The sequence below is a fragment of the Neolamprologus multifasciatus genome, chromosome 10, assembly GCF_963576455.1.
Source record: "Neolamprologus multifasciatus chromosome 10, fNeoMul1.2, whole genome shotgun sequence".
Lineage (NCBI taxonomy): Eukaryota > Metazoa > Chordata > Actinopteri > Cichliformes > Cichlidae > Neolamprologus > Neolamprologus multifasciatus.
This window is the reverse complement of record NC_140448.1, coordinates 24168889-24189051: the sequence shown is the minus strand read 5'-3', so window position 1 is coordinate 24189051 and position 20163 is coordinate 24168889. Positions and strand designations below refer to the sequence as shown.

At 41.0% G+C, this 20163-nt stretch overlaps 1 protein-coding gene across 4 annotated transcripts; it reads left to right on the top strand.

Annotated features, from left to right (window-relative positions):
• On the top strand, positions 1-19865 carry macroh2a1 (macroH2A.1 histone). Of its 4 annotated transcripts, none has more exons than XM_085174947.1 (9): positions 1-168; positions 1478-1678; positions 2191-2297; positions 2397-2588; positions 3708-3812; positions 7283-7382; positions 11745-11834; positions 16664-16838; positions 18328-19865. In XM_085174947.1, the coding sequence occupies exons 2-9, from the start codon at positions 1507-1509 to the stop codon at positions 18491-18493; spliced, it is 1107 nt and encodes a 368-aa protein (XP_085031073.1). In that variant the 5' UTR covers positions 1-168; positions 1478-1506; the 3' UTR covers positions 18494-19865. The 4 variants fall into 4 exon arrangements, with proteins under 4 accessions (XP_085031073.1, XP_085031075.1, XP_085031074.1 ...); XM_085174949.1 differs by lacking the exon at positions 7283-7382 and adding an exon at positions 9551-9641 and having other exon boundaries at positions 2-168; XM_085174948.1 differs by lacking the exon at positions 7283-7382 and adding an exon at positions 9551-9641 and having other exon boundaries at positions 4-168; positions 3705-3812.
• The last annotated feature ends 298 nt before the right edge of the window (positions 19866-20163 follow it).

Sequence of the window (20163 nt, the reverse complement as noted above, 5' to 3'; positions counted from 1 at the left end):
AGATTCAGATTCAGCAGCTTTGCTCTCTGCTCTCAGCAGTCGCGCTCTGCGAGCAGCGCTGGCTCGCTCCGATATTTCAACTCGCTGTGGATTGTGGGAGACGGGGACACTGCCCAGGCTTGTTACCGGAGACCGAGAGGAAAATTTTTCCGCTCCTCTCTCGCATTTGTAAGTAATCCGCCAGCTTCGCGCACGGCCGTGTTAGCTCTGGTGTTGGCGTTTCGTGTCGATCGAGCCGGTCTCCGTTACCCCGGCTGAGACGTTAACGTTGCCATTTCGTGTTTTTTTTTTTCTTTCCCTGGCATGGAGGCCGACAGGGAGACCGTGTTGCTGGGGCTGACGGGCAGGAAGGGGAGGGAAGGAGGAGCGGGCAGCTGCCGCCACTCTCGGGTGGAAATAACCCCGGTAGAGCCCGCTGACCCGAGCATTAAAATCGTCCTCCGGTCGTCTGACAGCTCGGTATTTGGCGTTAGTCACGCGCACGGACTGTGGGGGAATTAAACGCACGCGCGCAAGACATCCGGCGGGCTGTTGACACGCGGAAATAGCTGTCAGTGGAGGTTCAGCCCACCTTACACCTGGTCAGAGTGGAGAAATGCCGCAGATGTTGCGGGAGAAATAAAACGTGCTTGCTGTTTGTTGGTGGGGAAAAAAAAGCTGAAGAGCCGCGGGAAACGGGGGCTTGGACACTGTATCGCGCGCGGAGTGTTTGCGTTGGGAGAAGGGTTTTTTTTGGGGAGGGGTGGCGTGGCCTGTGCTGTGGGCTACTTGATTACCACACAGCTAATTGGTGTCTGCATCTGGTGCAGCAGCATTGATTTCGCTCGCAGTAAATCTTTACGTTTCGTAAAGCGGCGGGGTGACTTGGGAAGTTTTTATTGCCTTACCGCGTGCGTGTCGCGTTTACGTTTGATGAGCGACCTCTCTCGAGATGTCAAGACCGTAAAATGTCACATTTGGGTTGCGCAATTTCCCCATGGTGACATAAAATGAAAGGCTTATTTGGGTCCTCTGCAGTTTCCCATCAAATGGTCAAAAGAGTAAGAGTCCCGAGGGAAAGCGGCATACTGTGTGTACTAAAAAACACCCCCCCCTCCCCTCTTTATGAAGCCCCCATGACATCAAACTCATTTATGTCTGGAATTTAATGGCTGTTCCACCCAGTCCTTGTTATCTGTGTATTTATTTATAATTTTTACTATGTAAATCCAAGAAAGGAGCTCCAATCACAGAAAGTTAAAGCAGTGGTATGTTTTCCTATCAAAGGATTACTCTGTTTATTTGCAGATTGCCTAATAGAGTACTGGGTCTGGTCCGCAATGTTTGCAGCAATTTAAGAAGCTCGTAAAGATAAATCTTTTTGCTATTTGGCTAATGGGTATTGGTCTTTTTGTCATGCACAAATTAATAGTTTGTAATAAAGGAGATCAGTGTTGTTCAGATTTGTCAATGGATCGTGGCTGATGTGCCCGTGCAGAGCCTGACGCTGGTAGCAGTCACAGCATCATGTCCAGCCGAGGAGGAAAGAAGAAGTCGACCAAGACCTCGCGGTCCACCAAGGCCGGGGTCATCTTCCCCGTGGGGCGTATGCTGCGCTACATCAAGAGGGGATTGCCTAAATACCGCATCGGGGTGGGAGCTCCTGTCTACCTGGCTGCTGTCCTCGAGTATCTTACTGGTGAGATTTATTTTGCAATGGAAGAGAGTGGTTAAATATTAACAGACAGCAACACAAGGACTGACTCCAGAATCAAGACAATAGAACTACCAAATGACTACTTTAAAATCATTTTAGGGGTATGTAAGGGCACTTTTAGAAAAAAAACCCCTGTGACAAATGCATGCTTTGTTATTTACATATTTGTAAATCTATTGGATAGCAATAGATGGATATCCAATAGAATGCAAAGTGCTGCAGATTAGCTGCTATTAGAGATGGTGCTGCTAGAGGATACTGATGAGGAAGCACTGGAAATCTGTTTATTGAGGGATTTCACAGTTCAGAGATCACCCATGTTTGTCCCGATGTTTGCTTCAAATCACATTCGGAGGCACATTTACTCTTTGAAGACCTCATGAAAGTTAATCAGGTTCACTCATACATTCAGCATTCAGGACACAAAGCTGTTTTTTTTAAAGCACCCTTGATTATTTCTTTTTCTTCTTCTTTTAAAAAAAAAATCCATGTAGCTGAGATTCTGGAGTTGGCAGGTAACGCGGCCAGAGACAATAAAAAAGGCCGTGTGACACCACGACACATCCTGCTGGCCATCGCCAACGATGAGGAGCTGAACCAGGTGAGCTGCTCTATAAATAATGATCCTAACTTCCAGGTGGTGCAGGGCATCATGGACATTGTCTTGGTTTGTCTAATTTCACATTTGCAACTGTTTCAGTTGCTAAAAGGCGTGACCATTGCAGCAGGTGGAGTCCTGCCCAACATCCATCCAGAGCTGCTGGCCAAGAAGAGAGGCGCCAAGGGGAAACTGGAGACGCCCGTCTCACCTGCCCCCGAGAAGAAACCCAAGTCGGTCAAGAAAACAACAGCTAAGAAACTGAGTGGGAAAAAGGCAGGAGGCAAGGCTAAGGTATGCCTTAATGTGAACAAGACTGATGCCTTTAACCTCCTAAGACTCGAACTCTTCCATGCCATGCATTTTTAATTTCTCTTAGGGCTGATTGGGACCTAATGAATGTAAAAACAAAGAATTGCCAGATTTTTATTTTTATTTTATTTTTTTACCTAATTTTTGTTTCTGAGAAAAATGAGATCCACATATGATGATATTTATTTAAAATTTAAATAGAACAGTGGCAGTATAATGTCCTCCTAAATAGATAGCAGGCCCTTGTAGAGCAAAATGTAGTATTTTGATCTAGACAACCCAAAATGTGATGTCCACATATGTGTGTATATATGGACGCCAGGTCCTAGGAGGTTAAGAGCGACTGTAGCTGATTTTAACTGTTTGATGTGTATCATTGGTCGTTACTGCGCTTAATTGTCGGGCACGTCTCAAAATCAGTCCAAACTATTGGGTTTATTTTATTTATTTTTTAAAAGCATCCATACTGACCATAGCGGCAGATGCTAGACACTCCACTGCTGATTGCAGGGAAGCTATTCCTGTCCACAGTGCTTGCAGCTCTCCTGCTGATAGCTGTGGAGCTGCACCACTTCACAAACACACATTTGACCCATTGTGGCTGTAAGAGAGGAAATACACCCTCTTTACACAAAATTACATTTCACGCAGACAGCAGAAACCAAGCAGATTGAAACTAATCAAATTTGGAAAGACAAGTAGGAGCAGAAAACCCCCAACCTTCAACAAAACATACACAATGTTTAAGCAAACCTTTGTGCCCCAGTTATGTCTGGAGTGGATTTAACACTTCTAGAGCTTAAGTTTGGAACAAAATAATTTGCATTCAGGTAACATCAGGAAATTATTATTAAAAATTGAGATTTCATCCTTTTCCACATTGTAGGAAAATAAAACGGGAACTAATGGCGCTGCAGGATTTACTGTTTTAACTTTCAGAAATAAATGCAACTGAAGGCACAAAACTGAGGCAAGATATTATTAAAATCTGCAGCTTTAACACAGAGGCAGTAGCTGACCTCTGACATGGTGGGGGCATTATTGCTGCAGTTAGAAGTGAAGTGTCACATGTCAACATGTATTCTGTGTCCTCAACAGAAGCAGGGTGAGGTGAGCAAGGCGGCGTCAGCAGACAGCACTACAGAGGGATCGCCATCTGACAGCTTCACCGTGCTCTCCACCAAGAGCCTCTTCCTGGGTCAAAAGGTCAGTCCTCTGTATAATTAGCGGTGACCCGTGTTGAGGTTAGTGCATGTCTGAATTGACAGAGTCGAGTTCAAGTTTTAGATGGTGATTCATGAGGCTTACGAAGAAAGTCTACACAAATCTTTTATAGATGCAGTAAAACATACGTGGAGCCATATGTTGGATGTTAAAGGCCGGTGAGGGTTTTAAGGGGACTCTATTGTGCTAAAAAGCAATGCCGAGGTCAGCGTTTAATAACTTTTCATTTAAAGGATGGACAGCTTGAGATAATGTTTTTCTTATTTCAGTTGTGAGTTTTCTTCTGTTTTCATTGTGACCTGTTGTTCTTTAGCAACCAAATGCTCTGTGTGTATAACTCAAATCAGATAAGAAGCAGAAAAGAATCGTTCATGCGCTGCCACAGGGTCTCTCAGGCTCTTGGTAGACTCAATAGACTACAAACTGTTGCCTCCATATTACATCCGACTGTTTTTATTCAGCCTTTTATCTGTGCTGCTCCCTCATGACTGAACTAGATCTAACACGGGAAATCCGTCAAAGATGATTTGATAACATCTAAGCCATTCAGTTGGTCTCTTAAAAGGAAGCTTCTGCTATTCTGTTTAATATAAGTTTCCTCACACTGAACATTGTGATAGTTTTGCTGTAACTCACGTGAAGGTCTAATAGGCTTAAATTGGAGTATAGATAGATAGAGATAGAGATATGAATGACAGAGAGAGATATTTTGTGTCTACATATTTTGTGATCCATTAGCTCCCATTGCTTTGGTCCTGCTTAGCATTAAAAACTGCTTTTTAACCCTTTGGCTGAGCTGAAACCTGAAAGTAAGTTTGCAACAAGTCATAATCAGAATCCCTTCAAAAGATTTTTTTTTTTCAGAATATACTTCAAGAGCATAAGACTGTCATCAGATCAGATGCTCATGAAAATCACTGGAGGTTAAAAAAAACAAAAAAAACACAACATAAAAGGCACTGAAGTGACACTGTGTATTAGAGAATGAATGACTCAAGAATGATGCAAGAAGTGCCACCGGTTCCCTTTTTATTAATTTCACACATTGGGGATTGAAGATAACTGCTGATTTAATATGAATCTGACCCTTCTTCTTACCCTTTGTGCTAACTTTTTTTTCTTTAATGTGTAGACAAATATTTGAATGAACAACACCAGTCTGACCTTTTTCACCTTTCACTAAATTTTTTGGTACTTTATCACAAATTAAACATACATTAGTAATGACATAACAACATCTGGACACTTTACTTATATTAGACAGTAGTAGCAGTTAGACCACCACCACGCAGAACCGCCGATATGAGGCAGGGTGGATCCATGCTTTTGTTTTTAGGCCTAATGTCACAGCAGAAATCAGGACTTATGAGACCAGGCGACGCTTTTCTAGATTCACGTTGTCCCGTTTTGGTGAGCCAGTTCAAACTCAAGCTTCAGTTTCCTGTTTGTAGCTGACAGGAGGGGCACCTGGTGTGGTCTTCTGCTGCTGTAGCCCATCTACTTCAAGGTTTGATGTATTGTGCATTCAGAGATGCTCTTCTGCATACCCTAAGTTGTAACAAAAGGGTGTATCTGAGTTACTGTTGCCTTTGTATCAGCTTAACGCAGTCTTCTCTGACCTGGCTCACTTGATATTTCTTCTTTTTTGGCTATTCTCTGTAAATCCTTGTGCAGGAAAATCCTGGTAGACCTGGAAGTCAGCCACGCCATATTCAGTACCCCTTTTAAATCACCTTTCTTTCAACCATTCTGATGCTCAGTTTGAATGTCGGCAGGTCATTTTGACCATATCTACATGCGCAGAACAGGTTTACCCAACAAAGTGTCCACTAAGTGTAGAACTCGTTTTTATTTTGCAAATTCTTGAATCATAAAATACGTTCTTACACTGTTTTAATGCAAAAAAAAAACAACCTCATTGGGAGAAGTAATTTACTTTAAGGTTTCACCTCAGGCCTCAGTCACACAGACTTGGAAACCAGTCAGCAACAATCTGGCAACGACCGGTTGCGAAGGAAAAATGCGCCAGAGAGTTGCTTCTCTGTCCCGGTGTGACCGAGGGTTTAGCTTTCACCTGGCAGTTGGCAGCTCTGCATGCTTTGTTCTGCCCTGCGTATGTTGATGCTAATATGTCATTTCATACTAATTAACTTGACATTTTCTTGCTAGTGAATTAGAATTGATTCTGCCCTGATTTAGCTGCCGTCTTCTGCTACCGCTGGTACTTTAAAAGCATAATGACTCTTGGCACCGTGCTTGTGAATCTTTTATGAGCTGTAACAATGAACAAAGAACAATGAAGTGCTTGCATTCCTTGATGATGCATGTAGTGTACTGTAGTGTTTTAGTGAAGGACTAAAAAAAATGATTAGATGCTGAAAATATTAAAAGCTTTCAGCTTTTCATTTGCAGATTGGAAATATTATACTCGGCAGCAGCAGAGTATTAGTGCTTGATTGTGTAGCTGACCAAAGATTACAGCGGCAGTTATCATCAGTGGATGATAATTAATCAGATGAATGCAATAAACCTCCCACTGACTGTGATAATGAAGTCATTAATAGAAAATCTAGTCTTTTATTCTGTGTGTGTTTTTAAGATTCAATTGTTGTAACTGCTATCGTTCTTTCTGATCTTCTTGGCTTCTGTTTTTCTTTGGGACAATCTGGGCGTTTATCATCAACTCTGACTTTCAAATGCTTGTTGCTGAAATATAGTGTCTGGGGAATAGCAGATGACTATTGAATCTTAAGTTGAGAGGTGCTTTTACTGGATGATACTCTGTTTGAAATGATAAACATTCAGAGGAATACCTTGACATTTTTGATTCATTTTCTTGAAACTGTTGGTCCTGCTACCATGAAATAAAACTTTAAAATCAAGTCAACAAAGAAGCAAATTTATCTTTTCCAGTTAATGCAGCGGGATTCTCCTTTGTACTCTACACAGATTATTGCAAGACATGTAGGAGTTGGAAACCTTGTGGGACACCACGGGACATCCTACTAATATAAGCTTGTTTATATGCGTTCAATAAAAAGAAGTCATTGCATTTAGATTACCATAGGCTGCATCCCCTCTGGACAATATACAGTTGCAAATGAAAGCACTTTATCATGTCATTTAAGGGACCAGTGTGCTTATAGTTGGCTTTCAACTAGATACTGTAACATTCAGCTTTAAAGTAGTGTTTAATAAATGCATATAAGGTTTGCAAACTAAATCTTTTTCAGGGAGTTTTCAGGTGTTTTCTTGCATGCCCTGTGCAAAATTGGCTTTGAATCTAAATTTAGGAAACAAAGTGCACTGTGTCCATTCACCAGAAAGTCAAGGTATCCCTGCTGAGCTGCAGTGTTACTCTGGTTTTAATGGCTTTGCTTCCTGACCTCTTCCTTCTTGTCCACCTCCTCCTTGGCATGCCTGCTCCCTCCCCCTTGCTCTCCGCCTCGCAGCTCAACCTCATCCACAGCGAGGTCAGTAACTTGGCTGGCTTTGACGTGGAGGGGGTCATCAACCCCACCAATGCTGAACTTGAACTTAAAGATGATCTAGGTGAGCTCCTCAACTCCCTGCCTCCTTCCTTCACCCCCTCTCGTCCGCGTGGGCTTAGATATTCAAAATCATTGAAGGTTCAACAGTACAGCTTCTTCTAACTTAAATCCTTACTGGGTTAAAAATATCAAAGTTTCAAGCTTCTTAGAGGGCCTTTTTCCACCCGTTCCATTCTTTCACACTGTGAGCAGCTCGGTTCAGATGGTGGACAGTGGATATTTTAGGTTTCGGTTTAACAGAAGGTGAAAATCAGGTTTTTAAAATGCAATTTGAAGCACAACCAGTCTGTGGTTTCGACATAAATTGTATTAAACTGTGATTTCTAATCAGCAGGTATTTGAGATGCATTTTTATCTACATTTTCTGTTCATTAAGACATTTCTATGCTGACGCTGCTGCAAAAAGGCTTTAGTGATGTTCACCCATGGCCACTGGGGGAAAATCAGAAAAGATTTTTATCATTGTTTCCTCTGGGTTGATTGCTTTGATGTGGCAGGTGGTCCTCTGCAGCGGTTACACTGTTCAGCTGTCATTCAAAGGCAGAGGTTCTTTAGTGCTGTAGCTCTCCAAAAAGTTGATTCTGTTCATCTGGACGTAGCGTTTCGTGGGAGAAACGTTTCGTCACTCATCCAAGTGAATTTAGGATGAGTGACGAAACGTTTCTCCCACAAAACGCTACGTCCAGATGAATAGAATCAACTTTTTGGAGATTTACTTCCCTGGATGATTGAGAATGCATCGAGACGTTTAGTGCTGTAGCTAAAACTTCCCTGCCATAAGATTTGTATGACATCAGCTGTTCGTCTTTGGTTTGGGGCAAATTAATACTTTAATAGTTTTTTTTCTGCTGACATTAGGTCAACAGTTTCAGAGAAACTTAAGTAACACTGCCTCTTTTCTGCTACATGGAGCAAATGGCTTCTCCTGTGCCTCCTTCATACATGCACTAAAGAGAACTGTGGGATAAACTAGCATTTAAAAGTAGATACACTCACAATGCACTGAAATGAAACTAGTGCACACAAATTAGGGAAATTAAATAAAATCAATAATCTAATTTTGTTTATTGGTTTCATGGGGAGACACAGCGTTTGTGGCAGCAGTCTGAAAACACTGAAGTAATGAAATTTTCTAAATTATATGTAAATGAAATATAACATTATAATTGTATAATGTTCTATTTAATAGAAATAGAAGATCAGTTATATTAAAGCTTAGTAAACGCCAAATGTTAGATTAGATCTTTTTTTGGGTGTGGGTTTAAATAACTGCGTCTTTTTTATTTATGCTTATAATTTACTTGGTTAATGCTCCTGTAAATGTTGCTTAGTAGACTTATTCGATGCTTGCTGGATGGTCACCTCCTTGGAAGCAACAGAACTGCTCACAGTGTGAATAAACAATGAGATGCTTTGATTCTTAAAGTAGCCGTTCCTGCTCTTTGACTTGTGAATATAAGAGCAGAAAGGTGGAAATTTCCCTTCAGATCAACAGAAAAGCATGGATAAAATGCCGCTTCTAGGAGAAGAAAGCGATTTCTGTGGAGACTTTCAAGGATTTTCTCAAAGCTCCTCAGAGCAGCGATCCTGCTTGCTCCTCCTGTTGTGTAAATGTGTTGCGGTTCATTCCAGGTTGTCCTCCTTTCAAAGGGCTGCAGGACCTTTTGTAATGCTTGAAGATCACGGTAGTGCACTGAAGTAGAGCGAGAGAAAACCCGACACGAGCCTCTTTTAGGCGCTCACTTCAGCCTGACTGTGAGGTTGTTCACCTGGAGTGCGATCATAACATTCAGGACTCGGGATGACACAGTTGGACGGATTAAATTCTGCTGCTGGAAAACTGTAGGAATAAAAACACTTTGGGGTGTGGTTATACGCCCTGACGATTACACGCTTTTGGATTATTTACTCTATTCTTGTTTTATTTTAAGCAAATCTAGCCAACTGTGCAGTCCTGCTTCCTAATTACATACTGTAACATGACCTACCATTTCCTCAGTTGCCTCCTTGTTCCCTGTGATGTCCTCAGCCAATAAGGAGCGTGCTCACTTTCTCTTTTCTTCTTCTCTTTCATTCATTTATTTCTTTTCTTTTTGCCATCTTATTGCTCCTGGTCACTCACTGTGTTTTTTACCACCATGTTTGTTTGCCTGTTGTTGTTGTCTGTAGTTGCAAGTTGTCCAAGCCGACATTTCCATCGTGGAGAGCGACGCTGTCGTTCACCCGACCAACTCCTCCCTCTATACAGGTGGTGAAGTAGGTAAAGGAACCACTGACACTGCAGACACCACGACTGCCTGTCTGCTCTCCCTCTGCATATCCAGATGGTCAGCGCTGCAGTCTGTGGGCAAACATCACAGCAGCAGCACAGTTTTTATTCTTTAATGAAGCGCTTTTTAGACCACGACCAAGCTCCCTGCTGTTCTTAAAGCATAACCACAGAATATATGATCAGAATTGCTCAATGGTTAAAAATTAAAAAGGGAGGAAAAACCATCCTTCATTATCAGTGAAAAATTAACTTGCAGAGGCTTGAAAAGTGCAAGTAAAGGCTGTAAGATTAGTGCAATGAGGTACTTGTGGGTAACTGCCAAGATCTGAAAGTTGGCTGCCAAAAAAATGTTCTGCATTCACACGCGATGTTTTCCATAAACCGAAGCCAGTAGGCAAACAAAATGTGGACACTCAACTCAATTGCTTCATGTAAATTTTGGTTTTCATCTCGATTCAGAATGTTTCGAAACTGGTTCCCGCTCGTTCTCATTCGCGAAGCAGTGTAACTGTAGTTAGCTGGGTGACCTCGAAGTCCCACGTCAGCACCAGGGGTCGAAGCGCTGACACTGTGTGAGGTTTATATGTGGATGAAAAGCTGGACCGCCACATACTTCTGTGACAGCTTTTCAGAGATGTATCTGGAGCGTAGTGTGTTATAAGCTTTTTGTAAGCGTGTTCAACAAGCTTTCAGAGTCATATCATATCTTCTCCCTAAATTATTCCTCCTGCTTTGAGTCTGGCTCCTTGCCACAAAATCTTAAATCGGACTGCAGTAAACGTTCATGGTCTCGGCTAACTTTCAAATCTTTGCCAGTTTATTATCACATCATCCAGGTATTATTTCCAGCTGGCCTGCAGAATGTGTAACAATTAACCTGGGTAGCGCATATTTTTGTGTTGCGCTCTCTCCAACAACCTTTCATAGTTATTCCCACCAAAGACAATGTGCACAATGTTTATGCTACTCCTAGTGATTCTCTTAGTCCTATAGAAGAACAGAAATGCGACGCACACGGAGCAGTTGAGTGCATCAAGTAATGCATACACACACTTTCTCGGTGTGATCCTAAAACAGTGCTGCTGCTTGTTGTTGCTTTGTTCCACTCGACTGAAACGCAGACAGTCTGGGACTCGCTTCATTTCCTGTGACATTTAACCTCTCTGACTGCGCTGTCAGTTCAGACGGTTAGAAAGAGAGAAAATGTCTAAGACGCTGTTTCCCGAAGCTTCATATTAAAACCCGTGAGGGTTGATTTGTGGCAATTTGGATTGATGACTGAACAAATATTAACTAGCTCTTTACCTACGAGGACCATCAACCTTTGTCTGCTTTTCTTGTAATGACTGTTAAATGATTTGAGGGGCTTTTCTTTAAAATGCTGACTTTTACTCTTACTTCCAGATCTTTTTTTTTTTTACCCCCCCCCTGCCTGTTTTTAATATTGTTGCAGCCAGAGCATTCATGTGTCTGCTTCTGGTGACGTTAAATTGCCTCCCCTCTTCTCTCTTTAGCTCTGAGTGCATTTTAGAGTGGTATAAATGTCGTCAGTGAGACATGAATACACATGAAATCAAGTATCCTAGTTAAACTTAAATTGCTAGGACTATTTTCCTGTAAGTCCATTCATCAGTGCTGCAAAGCTTTTACATTGTTAACTATAATATTCCCTCACCCACTTTTTTTGTTGCTATTTTGAGAGTGAAAGAAAATACTCTCCTCACTGCATATAAGCCACTATGGAAGGACAGAGGGAAGTAATTACAGACGGAACCTTTAATACATTAGTTTAACTCTCAGAATGAGTCATTCTGAAAATGGCAGCTTTGAATCCGTACACTTCATTTATGAGACTTTCCCAGACTCTTAAAATGAAAGTAACAGGAACATGTATGTTTGATTATAAATGTGAGTGCAGAGATTCAGAGAGAGGCCGGGGGAAATGATTGACAGCATCATTGTCTGTTGTGTGTCTGCCTGCCTGCCTGTCTGTCTGTCTGCATGATCACCAGTCAGCTCTCTTCTTGCCTGCTGTTTTTCTCTCTGCAGTATGTGAGGATGCATTCACCTCAGTCTTCTCTCCCCTCGCAGGCTCTGCTCTGGAGAAAAAGGGGGGTAAAGAGTTCACCGATGCAGTGCAAGAGCTGAAGAAGAAAAACGGCCCTCTGGAGGTGGCTGGTGGTAAGTGCACAGAGGATTGTTTTTATTTGTATTTTGGACACAGAAAGTAGAGGCCTGAAAGATCTGGCTCGGACTTTGCTGTGGTACTGTAAATAAGACATTAAATCATTCTATCACCATTATTTTAACACCACATACAGATAAACATGTGGAAATGATAAAAATTTGGCAGAATATGTTTTTTCAAATAAACGCCGGTGTATTTTAATGATATAAGAAGATAAATCGCCATAAACACAGGGGTATAAAAACCTGCTACACGATGCTAGGCTGGCAACACCGGTGAACTGAAACATCATCGTCACTGAGTAAGAGGAGTATCAGCTGAACAAGGGGAAATGTTATATTTTACTTAGAAATAAATACAAGATCCAAATCCAGAAATTTAAAACTAAATGCCTGCTCAATGATGGAATATCCAGATAATCCTACTGAGTTGTTGTTGTTTTTTTTAATAAATTATAATTTATCAAGCCTGAAAGAGTGACAAGAACTCCTATAATTTCTGGTAATGATTATGAGACCATGTGATGAGCCAGCAGGTTCAGAGTTTAGTTTTCTTTGGAGTCTGAAAAAGTTGCTGATTGGATGAGGTCTACTGCTTTAACCTGCCTACACTAACCTTACCCTCCAATCACATCAGAGTGCTCCTCTCACTGTCTTCTTGTTACTGGCTTGTACAGTAACAACTTGAAACGTTTAAACTACTCGATTAAAAATTAGAGGAACACTTTTTAATAAGGCTGTGGCATCAAGTCATTTAAAAATCTGGGATATTGATCTGGTCAGATAAAGGGCAGAGCGGTTTGTTGCTGCTTTGGTGTTAACAAGAAATGAACTACAGGTGCACCACCTCTGGGCAGGCGAGGACATGGACACCCAAATTTGTGAATGCAATAACTTGAGAACAAAGCAATGTAAGAATTTTAAATTCATACCATAGGTGCTGCCACTAGTGTTAGTGTCACTACTGATATCATGAGGTGATACCTGGACCCTACAGAGGTGGCACAGGTAGTCCAACTCCTGATACATCAAAGGGTGCCTTTTCCAGAAGGTTTGCTGCACCTCCCAGCACACAGAAGCAACAGAGAACGCTGTGCTGCCTGTAACATTCAGCATGACTGGTTTGCTGATGGGTCAATGATAGTCGAGGGACGCACAGGCTTCTACGGGCTAGGCGACGGCACCCTGACTGTTGTTAGGGATCAGAATGACATCCTTGGACCGATCCGATGCTGTCAGATTGCACCTCCAGATCCCCCCCAGGACTGTATCCATGACATTGTCTCGTTAGAAGCACGCCCTGATGTTGTCAAACATGCAAATAAACACGTGGGTCCATCTCCATGTCTGTAGAAGTCAGTGATTGGTCCATCCATACAGCAAAATTGACTAACCTGCCAAAATATTTTTGGTGTGTCTTTGAACTCGGGCCCCTGTAGGTTGACAATTTTGATTTCCATCAATCAAAGTGGCATCCACTGATTCACTGAACACACCCAGTTCATGATGTCAGTTGAGAAATCCAGCATGATTATTCAGTTATTTTCTTTACCCTGACGGTCTTGTGTGTTTTCAAAGTCTTCCTTTTATTTAGGAATAAGCAAATAAACAATCTCTCGCTTTCACACACACTCTGAAAAAACAAAACAAAACTTTTGTCACCTCACAGGATTAGCTCAACATTTTAAGTGCTCAATAACAACTTTTTTCGCCACCTTTTCGTTCTCACTTCTTTTCGAAGTGTATTGTAACTGTTCGTGGGTCTTTTTAACGATGTTAACAAGTTTATTGTAATTTGGTATCCAGAAATATTCTTGATCAGTGTTGTTTCTAGATTTTTTTTTAAAATTTTTTTTTTTATCTTTTTAATGAAACATTTGGTTTGCTGGAAAGGAAGTATGAGCGTAACACCAAGATGCGCTGCAACTGCCTCTTTTTAAAAATTGCTTTAACATTCACACACTGTGCATCCGATTTTTCCACACTTTGATCTGATTACATGATTGAAAGGGGTTGGAAAAGTGCATATTGATCCACTCGAGCACCACCCAGCTCGTATGACAGTGATGTCAGCGTGTCTCATAAATCTCTCATCTCGCACACCATGCAGAGCAGGGCAGGGTCTTTTTGGCCTTCCAGCTTAAGAAAATGACACCGCAGCCAGGATTAGCTCTTTGGACATGGAAGCCTAGATTTTACACACTTGGACTAATTCATTCTTTACTTAAAAGCTCAGTGTTGAACTTGAAACCGTGAATCCAGGAACCTTTTTTTTCCTTTTGGTCATGACTGTGATCAAAGACATTTAGCACTGGCACATCACATCTGTTCTTGGCGACTTTAGTCTGCAGCTACAGGGATTGGCCTTCAGAGAGCAATATTATTTTAGTCCTTAAAGATTATTTTATCTTTCAGTCTGTTCCCTCTTAGTGCCTCTCTTATTCTTTCTCCATCTGTCTCTGGTTCTTTCGCTTTATCTCTCTCATTATTCGTCACTCACACTCACTTTTTCAAATGCTGCCCACCTTCAGCCAAGTTCGCTCAGTATCCTAATCCTGCTTTCTGTGCGGAGCTCGTAAATAGATAACCAGGTGACTGAACACCAAGCCAGCAGAGCCTGACGGGGATTCCTGGATCGGCCCTGTGGTCACGCTGATCACACCTGCCTCAGGACAGCTGTCCAAAAAGTTCTCAGTGATGTCTTTTACCAACATTTTTGTCTCTCTGCAAGCAAAGTTTCACATTTTAAGTCCAGGCAGGTACTAAAGTGTATTATTCAAACCCAAGGTAATTCATTTAGTTTAATATTCTGAAATTACGAGGGATTTTTAGGTGGTAATTTCTAGAATTACTGCTGCTGCCTGCATAATAACATAAAATAAAACGTTAGCTGAGTAAGTAAAAGCTAATTGTTTTATTTATACAGCAAAGCTCAGAGTGCATGAAATTTCTCTTCATTAGGTTTCTGCGAAGCCTGACTTGCTCTGCTGATTATAGAGGATTTTATAAATGAGCAGCCAAGATTCTGAATTTTGGCTTGAGTAAACAGCAAAACTGATAATTTTACTGATTAACAGTTGGCTCATTAAATCTTTACTATTTACTGTTCTTAGAGGATAAATCGATTAATTTGTAATACACTCTGCACGAAAAGCAGCAGTGGGTTTATCTATTAACAAGTAGCCAAAACTCGATATGGCTTAATCATCAGTGCCATAAAGCTCCATTGTTGTCCAGCACAGCGCAGTAATTAGCCACACTCTTGCACATGTTCCTGCGTGACTAATGAAGGAACTTGCCACTGCACTTGATTCACAATTAGTCCCACAAACACCATCCTGCTGCTCTAGATGGCCCCATGCAACCCTAAGGCAGCTTGATGGGTCATCCTAGTCCAGCAGAGATGAAACAAATAAGGTCTGAGGGTAAATAAAAAATGTAAGGTGTTTATGTAATAAAAATATTTAGTGTTTTTTTTTGTTTTGTTTTGTTTTTTGTAATATATGTCAGATAACAGCACATAATGCCAGTCATATGTTTCCAGTGGATGCATATAATAATCAACAGTTTCATACAGAACTGATGGATGAATTTCGTCTGTAAAATTGAACAAAAATTTAGTTTCCTCTTTTCAGAAACCATTTGAATTTTCTCTCTAGCACAAAATGGTTGAGGGGTAAGCTAATGTGCGAGTGCACGTGGTAAAAGCATGTTCTTCTCTCCGAAACATCTGAATTTGGTCTCTAGGAGAAATTAAGACTGACAGACCTGTGTTTTTTGTTTTTTTTATTAGCCTGTAAATGGCAGTATAAGACCCACAGATACATGCTGGGTTCCTGAAGGTTCTCGTCTCTTGCAGCAATGTGATGGTGTTCATATTTCAGTGGCAGATTGATTAAAAGACAGCGATCATTGGCGTAACCAGATAAGTTCCTTGCACCTAGATGCAGAAAATGCACATAAATGTTGCAGGGTTGGATTTCATCATCGTTTGATCGGCAGGTTGTGCGCAGTGCACAAACACCACCACACACACTTCCTCCCACCCAAACCATAAAACAAATTGGACTCGGCAGGCAGTCATGAAAACCATAATCATCATCGTCCTTCGACTTTACCTCACAACCAGATCACACATGCGGCGTGACTGGCTCTCGCTTAGCTGTGTGAAGTCTCTCCGTCCTCTGAGCCATCTGGAAATGAACTCGTCCTCAGCTTTGACTTCGGTCCAGTCACACATTCGCTGTGGGCTAATAAACTCTGACTGGAGGCTTTTGCACTTCACAGAATCAGAGGCTTTGGCTGAGTTACACTTTTTACAGCTGCTGGGTTTGAGGGGAGACTACGCTAAATGTTAAACAACAGAGTACAGGCTTCTCTCATTTTTCTTTCTCTTACTTTCACTTCATTCCTTTTTCTTCCCCGTCTTTGCTGTTCTACTTTTCTTTTTTTCCCCCTTCTTCCCTGCTGTCTGGAGGAACAGCCCACCTCACTGAAATATCTTGGAGATTTTTGAGATTTTTCACTAAGCAGTGATCTTTTAGCACCTTTGGCCTCCAAACAACTTGTAGGTTTTGATTTCTGACAAAACGGAGTGAAAGAAGCTTTGACATTTGACTGTTCTGACTAAATGAATCTCGGGCTGTGTTAAAAAAAAAAAAAAAAAAGTCTCATCATTGCAACAAGACTAAAAATGTTGGCATGTTGTCTAAGCATAGTATTTATCCTTACTTGTTTCCCAGTTCTTCTCTGCCTGGTGTCTCTATTTCCTCTCCTCTTTCCTTCATAGTGATTAACCATTCTTTCCTCCCCCCTTCTCTCAGCCGTGTTGACCGCTGGCTTTGGCCTGCCTGCTAAGTACGTTATCCACTGTAACAGTCCAGGCTGGGGCTCCGACAAGTGCGAGGAGATGCTGGACAAGACGGTGAAGAACTGCCTCGCTCTGGCAGATGATAAGAAACTGAAGTCTGTGGCCTTTCCCTCCATCGGGAGTGGAAGGTAAGAAAACACGCAGATGAAAGACGCCTGTAAAAACAAGACACTCTTAGAAAATGTAATGTTATCTGGTCCACATCCTGTATATCACCAGTATGCAGTATGATTATCCACTTAAGGACATTTTTACTTTTTTACTTTTTTTTTGGTCTAAAGCTAAAAGTGTTTTTTTAAAAAAGGGGGATAATACGAACACTTTGGAAACCCAAAAAACTGCACTGAGTTCTCCTGAAATAACATTCCAGCTGGGAGAAACGTCTCAGATCTCCTTATAACATCTTTGAGTAGCATTCTTGGATCTTCGGCTATAGAAAATATTGTTCATGCTCATGTTTATGTGCGTACCCATACAGTTTTCCTTCTTTTATTTTGTAACTTAAAATGGGGATTGAGACGAATTCTTTGGCAACAGAGGTGAACACATCCAGCTTGATCCCACAGAAAACACTGAGAGCAGCACAATGAGGTCATAGACTGTATATAAAAGATGGAGATGACCAACATGACATCCTGACTGTACGTAATGTTGCATTTTAAGCGTTTTTTTTCCCCTATAAAGCTGAAATCAAACCCGCTTGTAGTGCCAGAAATCTTCATTTTAGATTTACATACTTGATATTAATTACTCAGAATTACTTTACTGAATATTTGACAATGGTTCAAACAAAGGTTTGATTGAAAAGGTAACTCTGCATGTTGTAGCATCAAAATTAAGCAATAAAGCAACAAATGCTATGCAAACTACAGACAACTGCAGCAATCTGCTAAAGCAATCACATGGAGGTTTTTTTGGTGCTGCACCTTCTTTGCAACAGATTTAACTCTGCTTCATGCTGAAACCTTCAGCATGTACTCCAAACTAGTCAACGCTTATTTTAACCTTGTCGGACGGTCGCACAGTTTAGGCCTGTGTTACTGAGGTCTAAACAAGATAGTTAGCATAAGCTTTAGTTAACCCACACCACCCACTCATCCAAATGTGGCTGCATTCAGTATCTAAAGACCAAAATGCCGACAAGACGACAATTTCAAGACCAGTGGATGATGTTATACTGGCTACGTCTGACTTTTTTAGCTAACGATGTGTAATTAGCCTGCTAAACTTTTTAGCACTTTTACTTTTGTTCTCATTAGCATTTAGCTTGAAACCTTTTTTTTCTCATTTCCTATCTTGATAATCAGCAGCTCAGATTTGATCTTCCCAACCTTTGTGAAGCCACTGGTTGGAAACCAGCGAATAACAGGGAGCAGCCAAAGTTCAGGTTCATGAGGTTTGAACAGCTATAGGAAAAACTTTAGCTCGCCATTCACCCTTTTACAGCTTAAAATTAGTGCCTGAGTTGAAAGCAGGAAAACTTGGTTCCAAATTCAATCTATAATATGTGCCTAGTAAATAGCTACTTTCATGTGTATCCTTACCACTAATGACAATCTCTGCAGTGTGTGCGTGTGAGACCACATTTCACTAAGTGTGTGCGAACTCTCCCGTCAGGAATGGTTTCCCAAAGCAGACGGCAGCCCAGCTGATCCTCAAGGCCATCTCCAGTTATTTTGTGGCCACCATGTCTTCCACCATCAAGACCGTCTACTTCGTGCTGTTTGACAGCGAGAGCATCGGGATATACGTGCAGGAAATGGCGAAGCTGGAGACAAGCTAAAATTGCGGAATATTCCCCTCCTTGTTTTTACCTGCAAGGAAAGAAGGCGGCGTTTACTAGTGATCGGTTAATTTTGAAGAGAAGAAGAAGAAAAAGAAAAAATTTTCTTAAGGCTGGGAACTTGTTTTTGCATTAAGTTTGTAAAATTCCTATATCGTTTTTAATTTCCTATTTACTTGTCATCACTGGCATTTAAATGTAGACGTGCACTGTTCATTCTGCGGTCTTTTAACACACAGTGCCACACAAAACAGATTGAACAAGTGAGAACACTCACTCTAAGATTTAATTTTCAGAACATATACAGTTTAAAAAGATGCTATGAGACATTGCTACACCTCAAGTACAAAAGGCTTCCAGAAAAGGCCGATAAATACGGGTCAATGCATGTAAACACAGTACAGTCAATAAAAGCAGCTACCCTCATTCTTTCGTGCTTAGTAACACAGGACACTTAATTGTGTGTTGTATTTTTTTTGGGGTATTAATTCTACATTTTTGGATAATTTCTGTTGGTATCGCACTGTGTAATGAAAAGTGTAAAGAAAAGTTCCGTTTGGTTTGGTCTTTACGAGACCTGTGTTAAAGACTAAAGGATTGAGTTTTTGTTTTTGTGTTGTGTGTTGCAAATTCCTCTTTTTTTTTGCCTTTGATTCCACAGGCAAAAGATGCTTTTGCAGTGTGCTGCAGATGCCTTCAATTTCCAAGAAAAACCCCAATTGGAAAGAGTTTATTGATATGTCTTGACCCTACTATTAAGAGTTTATACTTGCACCTGGAAAAATGTACATTTACATTCAATAAGTGGAGATTGGAGGTCTTTGCAGAGCAACAATGGGTCATATTGTGTGTTCCTATAAGTGTTTATATAGATGGAGTATTTGTGAAATGTTATAGTAAAATAATGAACTGTAACATAGATTTTTATTTTCTATTTTAATTTTCTGACTGATTCTAAGTGGCACGGTATTTGGAAGGAAAAAAAAATGTAGAAGTGTGTTTGTCTTTGTTAAGCCATAAAACATACAGTATGTACTCATTCAGAGGATGTCTTGCTGTTGCTTTTGGTTTTTGGTTCTTTCCATTCAGCCACCACCAGATGGCGCCCTATAATCACAAATTGGACTTTCCATCTCAGCCATTTTCTTGTGCAGCAGCAGACCTCTTCACACAGACAGCGGTTGATTTGAGGTTGGATTTGAATTGGGACTATTTGAACGTATATGAGGAACCGGACTGTTTTGCTGCATTTAGACTTTTCAACAGTCTAACTTTTTATGGGAAAAAAAAGTAAGGTGCTTTCTAAATAATTGCTACAATTGATGATTGCAAAAGGTCTGTACACACTCCGGTAATAAAATACCTTCAAAAATTCTGAGATCATTTTGTGTTTCATGCAGATCTGTGGGATGCTGCCAGTAACTGTGAGCTTCATGATTAAAAATGCATGTGTGAGCGTGAAGTTTAATTGAAATAGAAGCCTTCGTTGTCCCCTTTGGAAAAGAGTGTGTGTGTGCTGGATGTAATAATAAATCCCTCTCCACTGTATTAAAGTGAGCATAATTGTAAGTGTTGCAGAACAAATGGCAAAAAGATGACACGCTACATTTATTTGATTTGACTGAGAGCCACAGCGAAAGCCTCACGAACCTCGGCTCATTCAGCATATG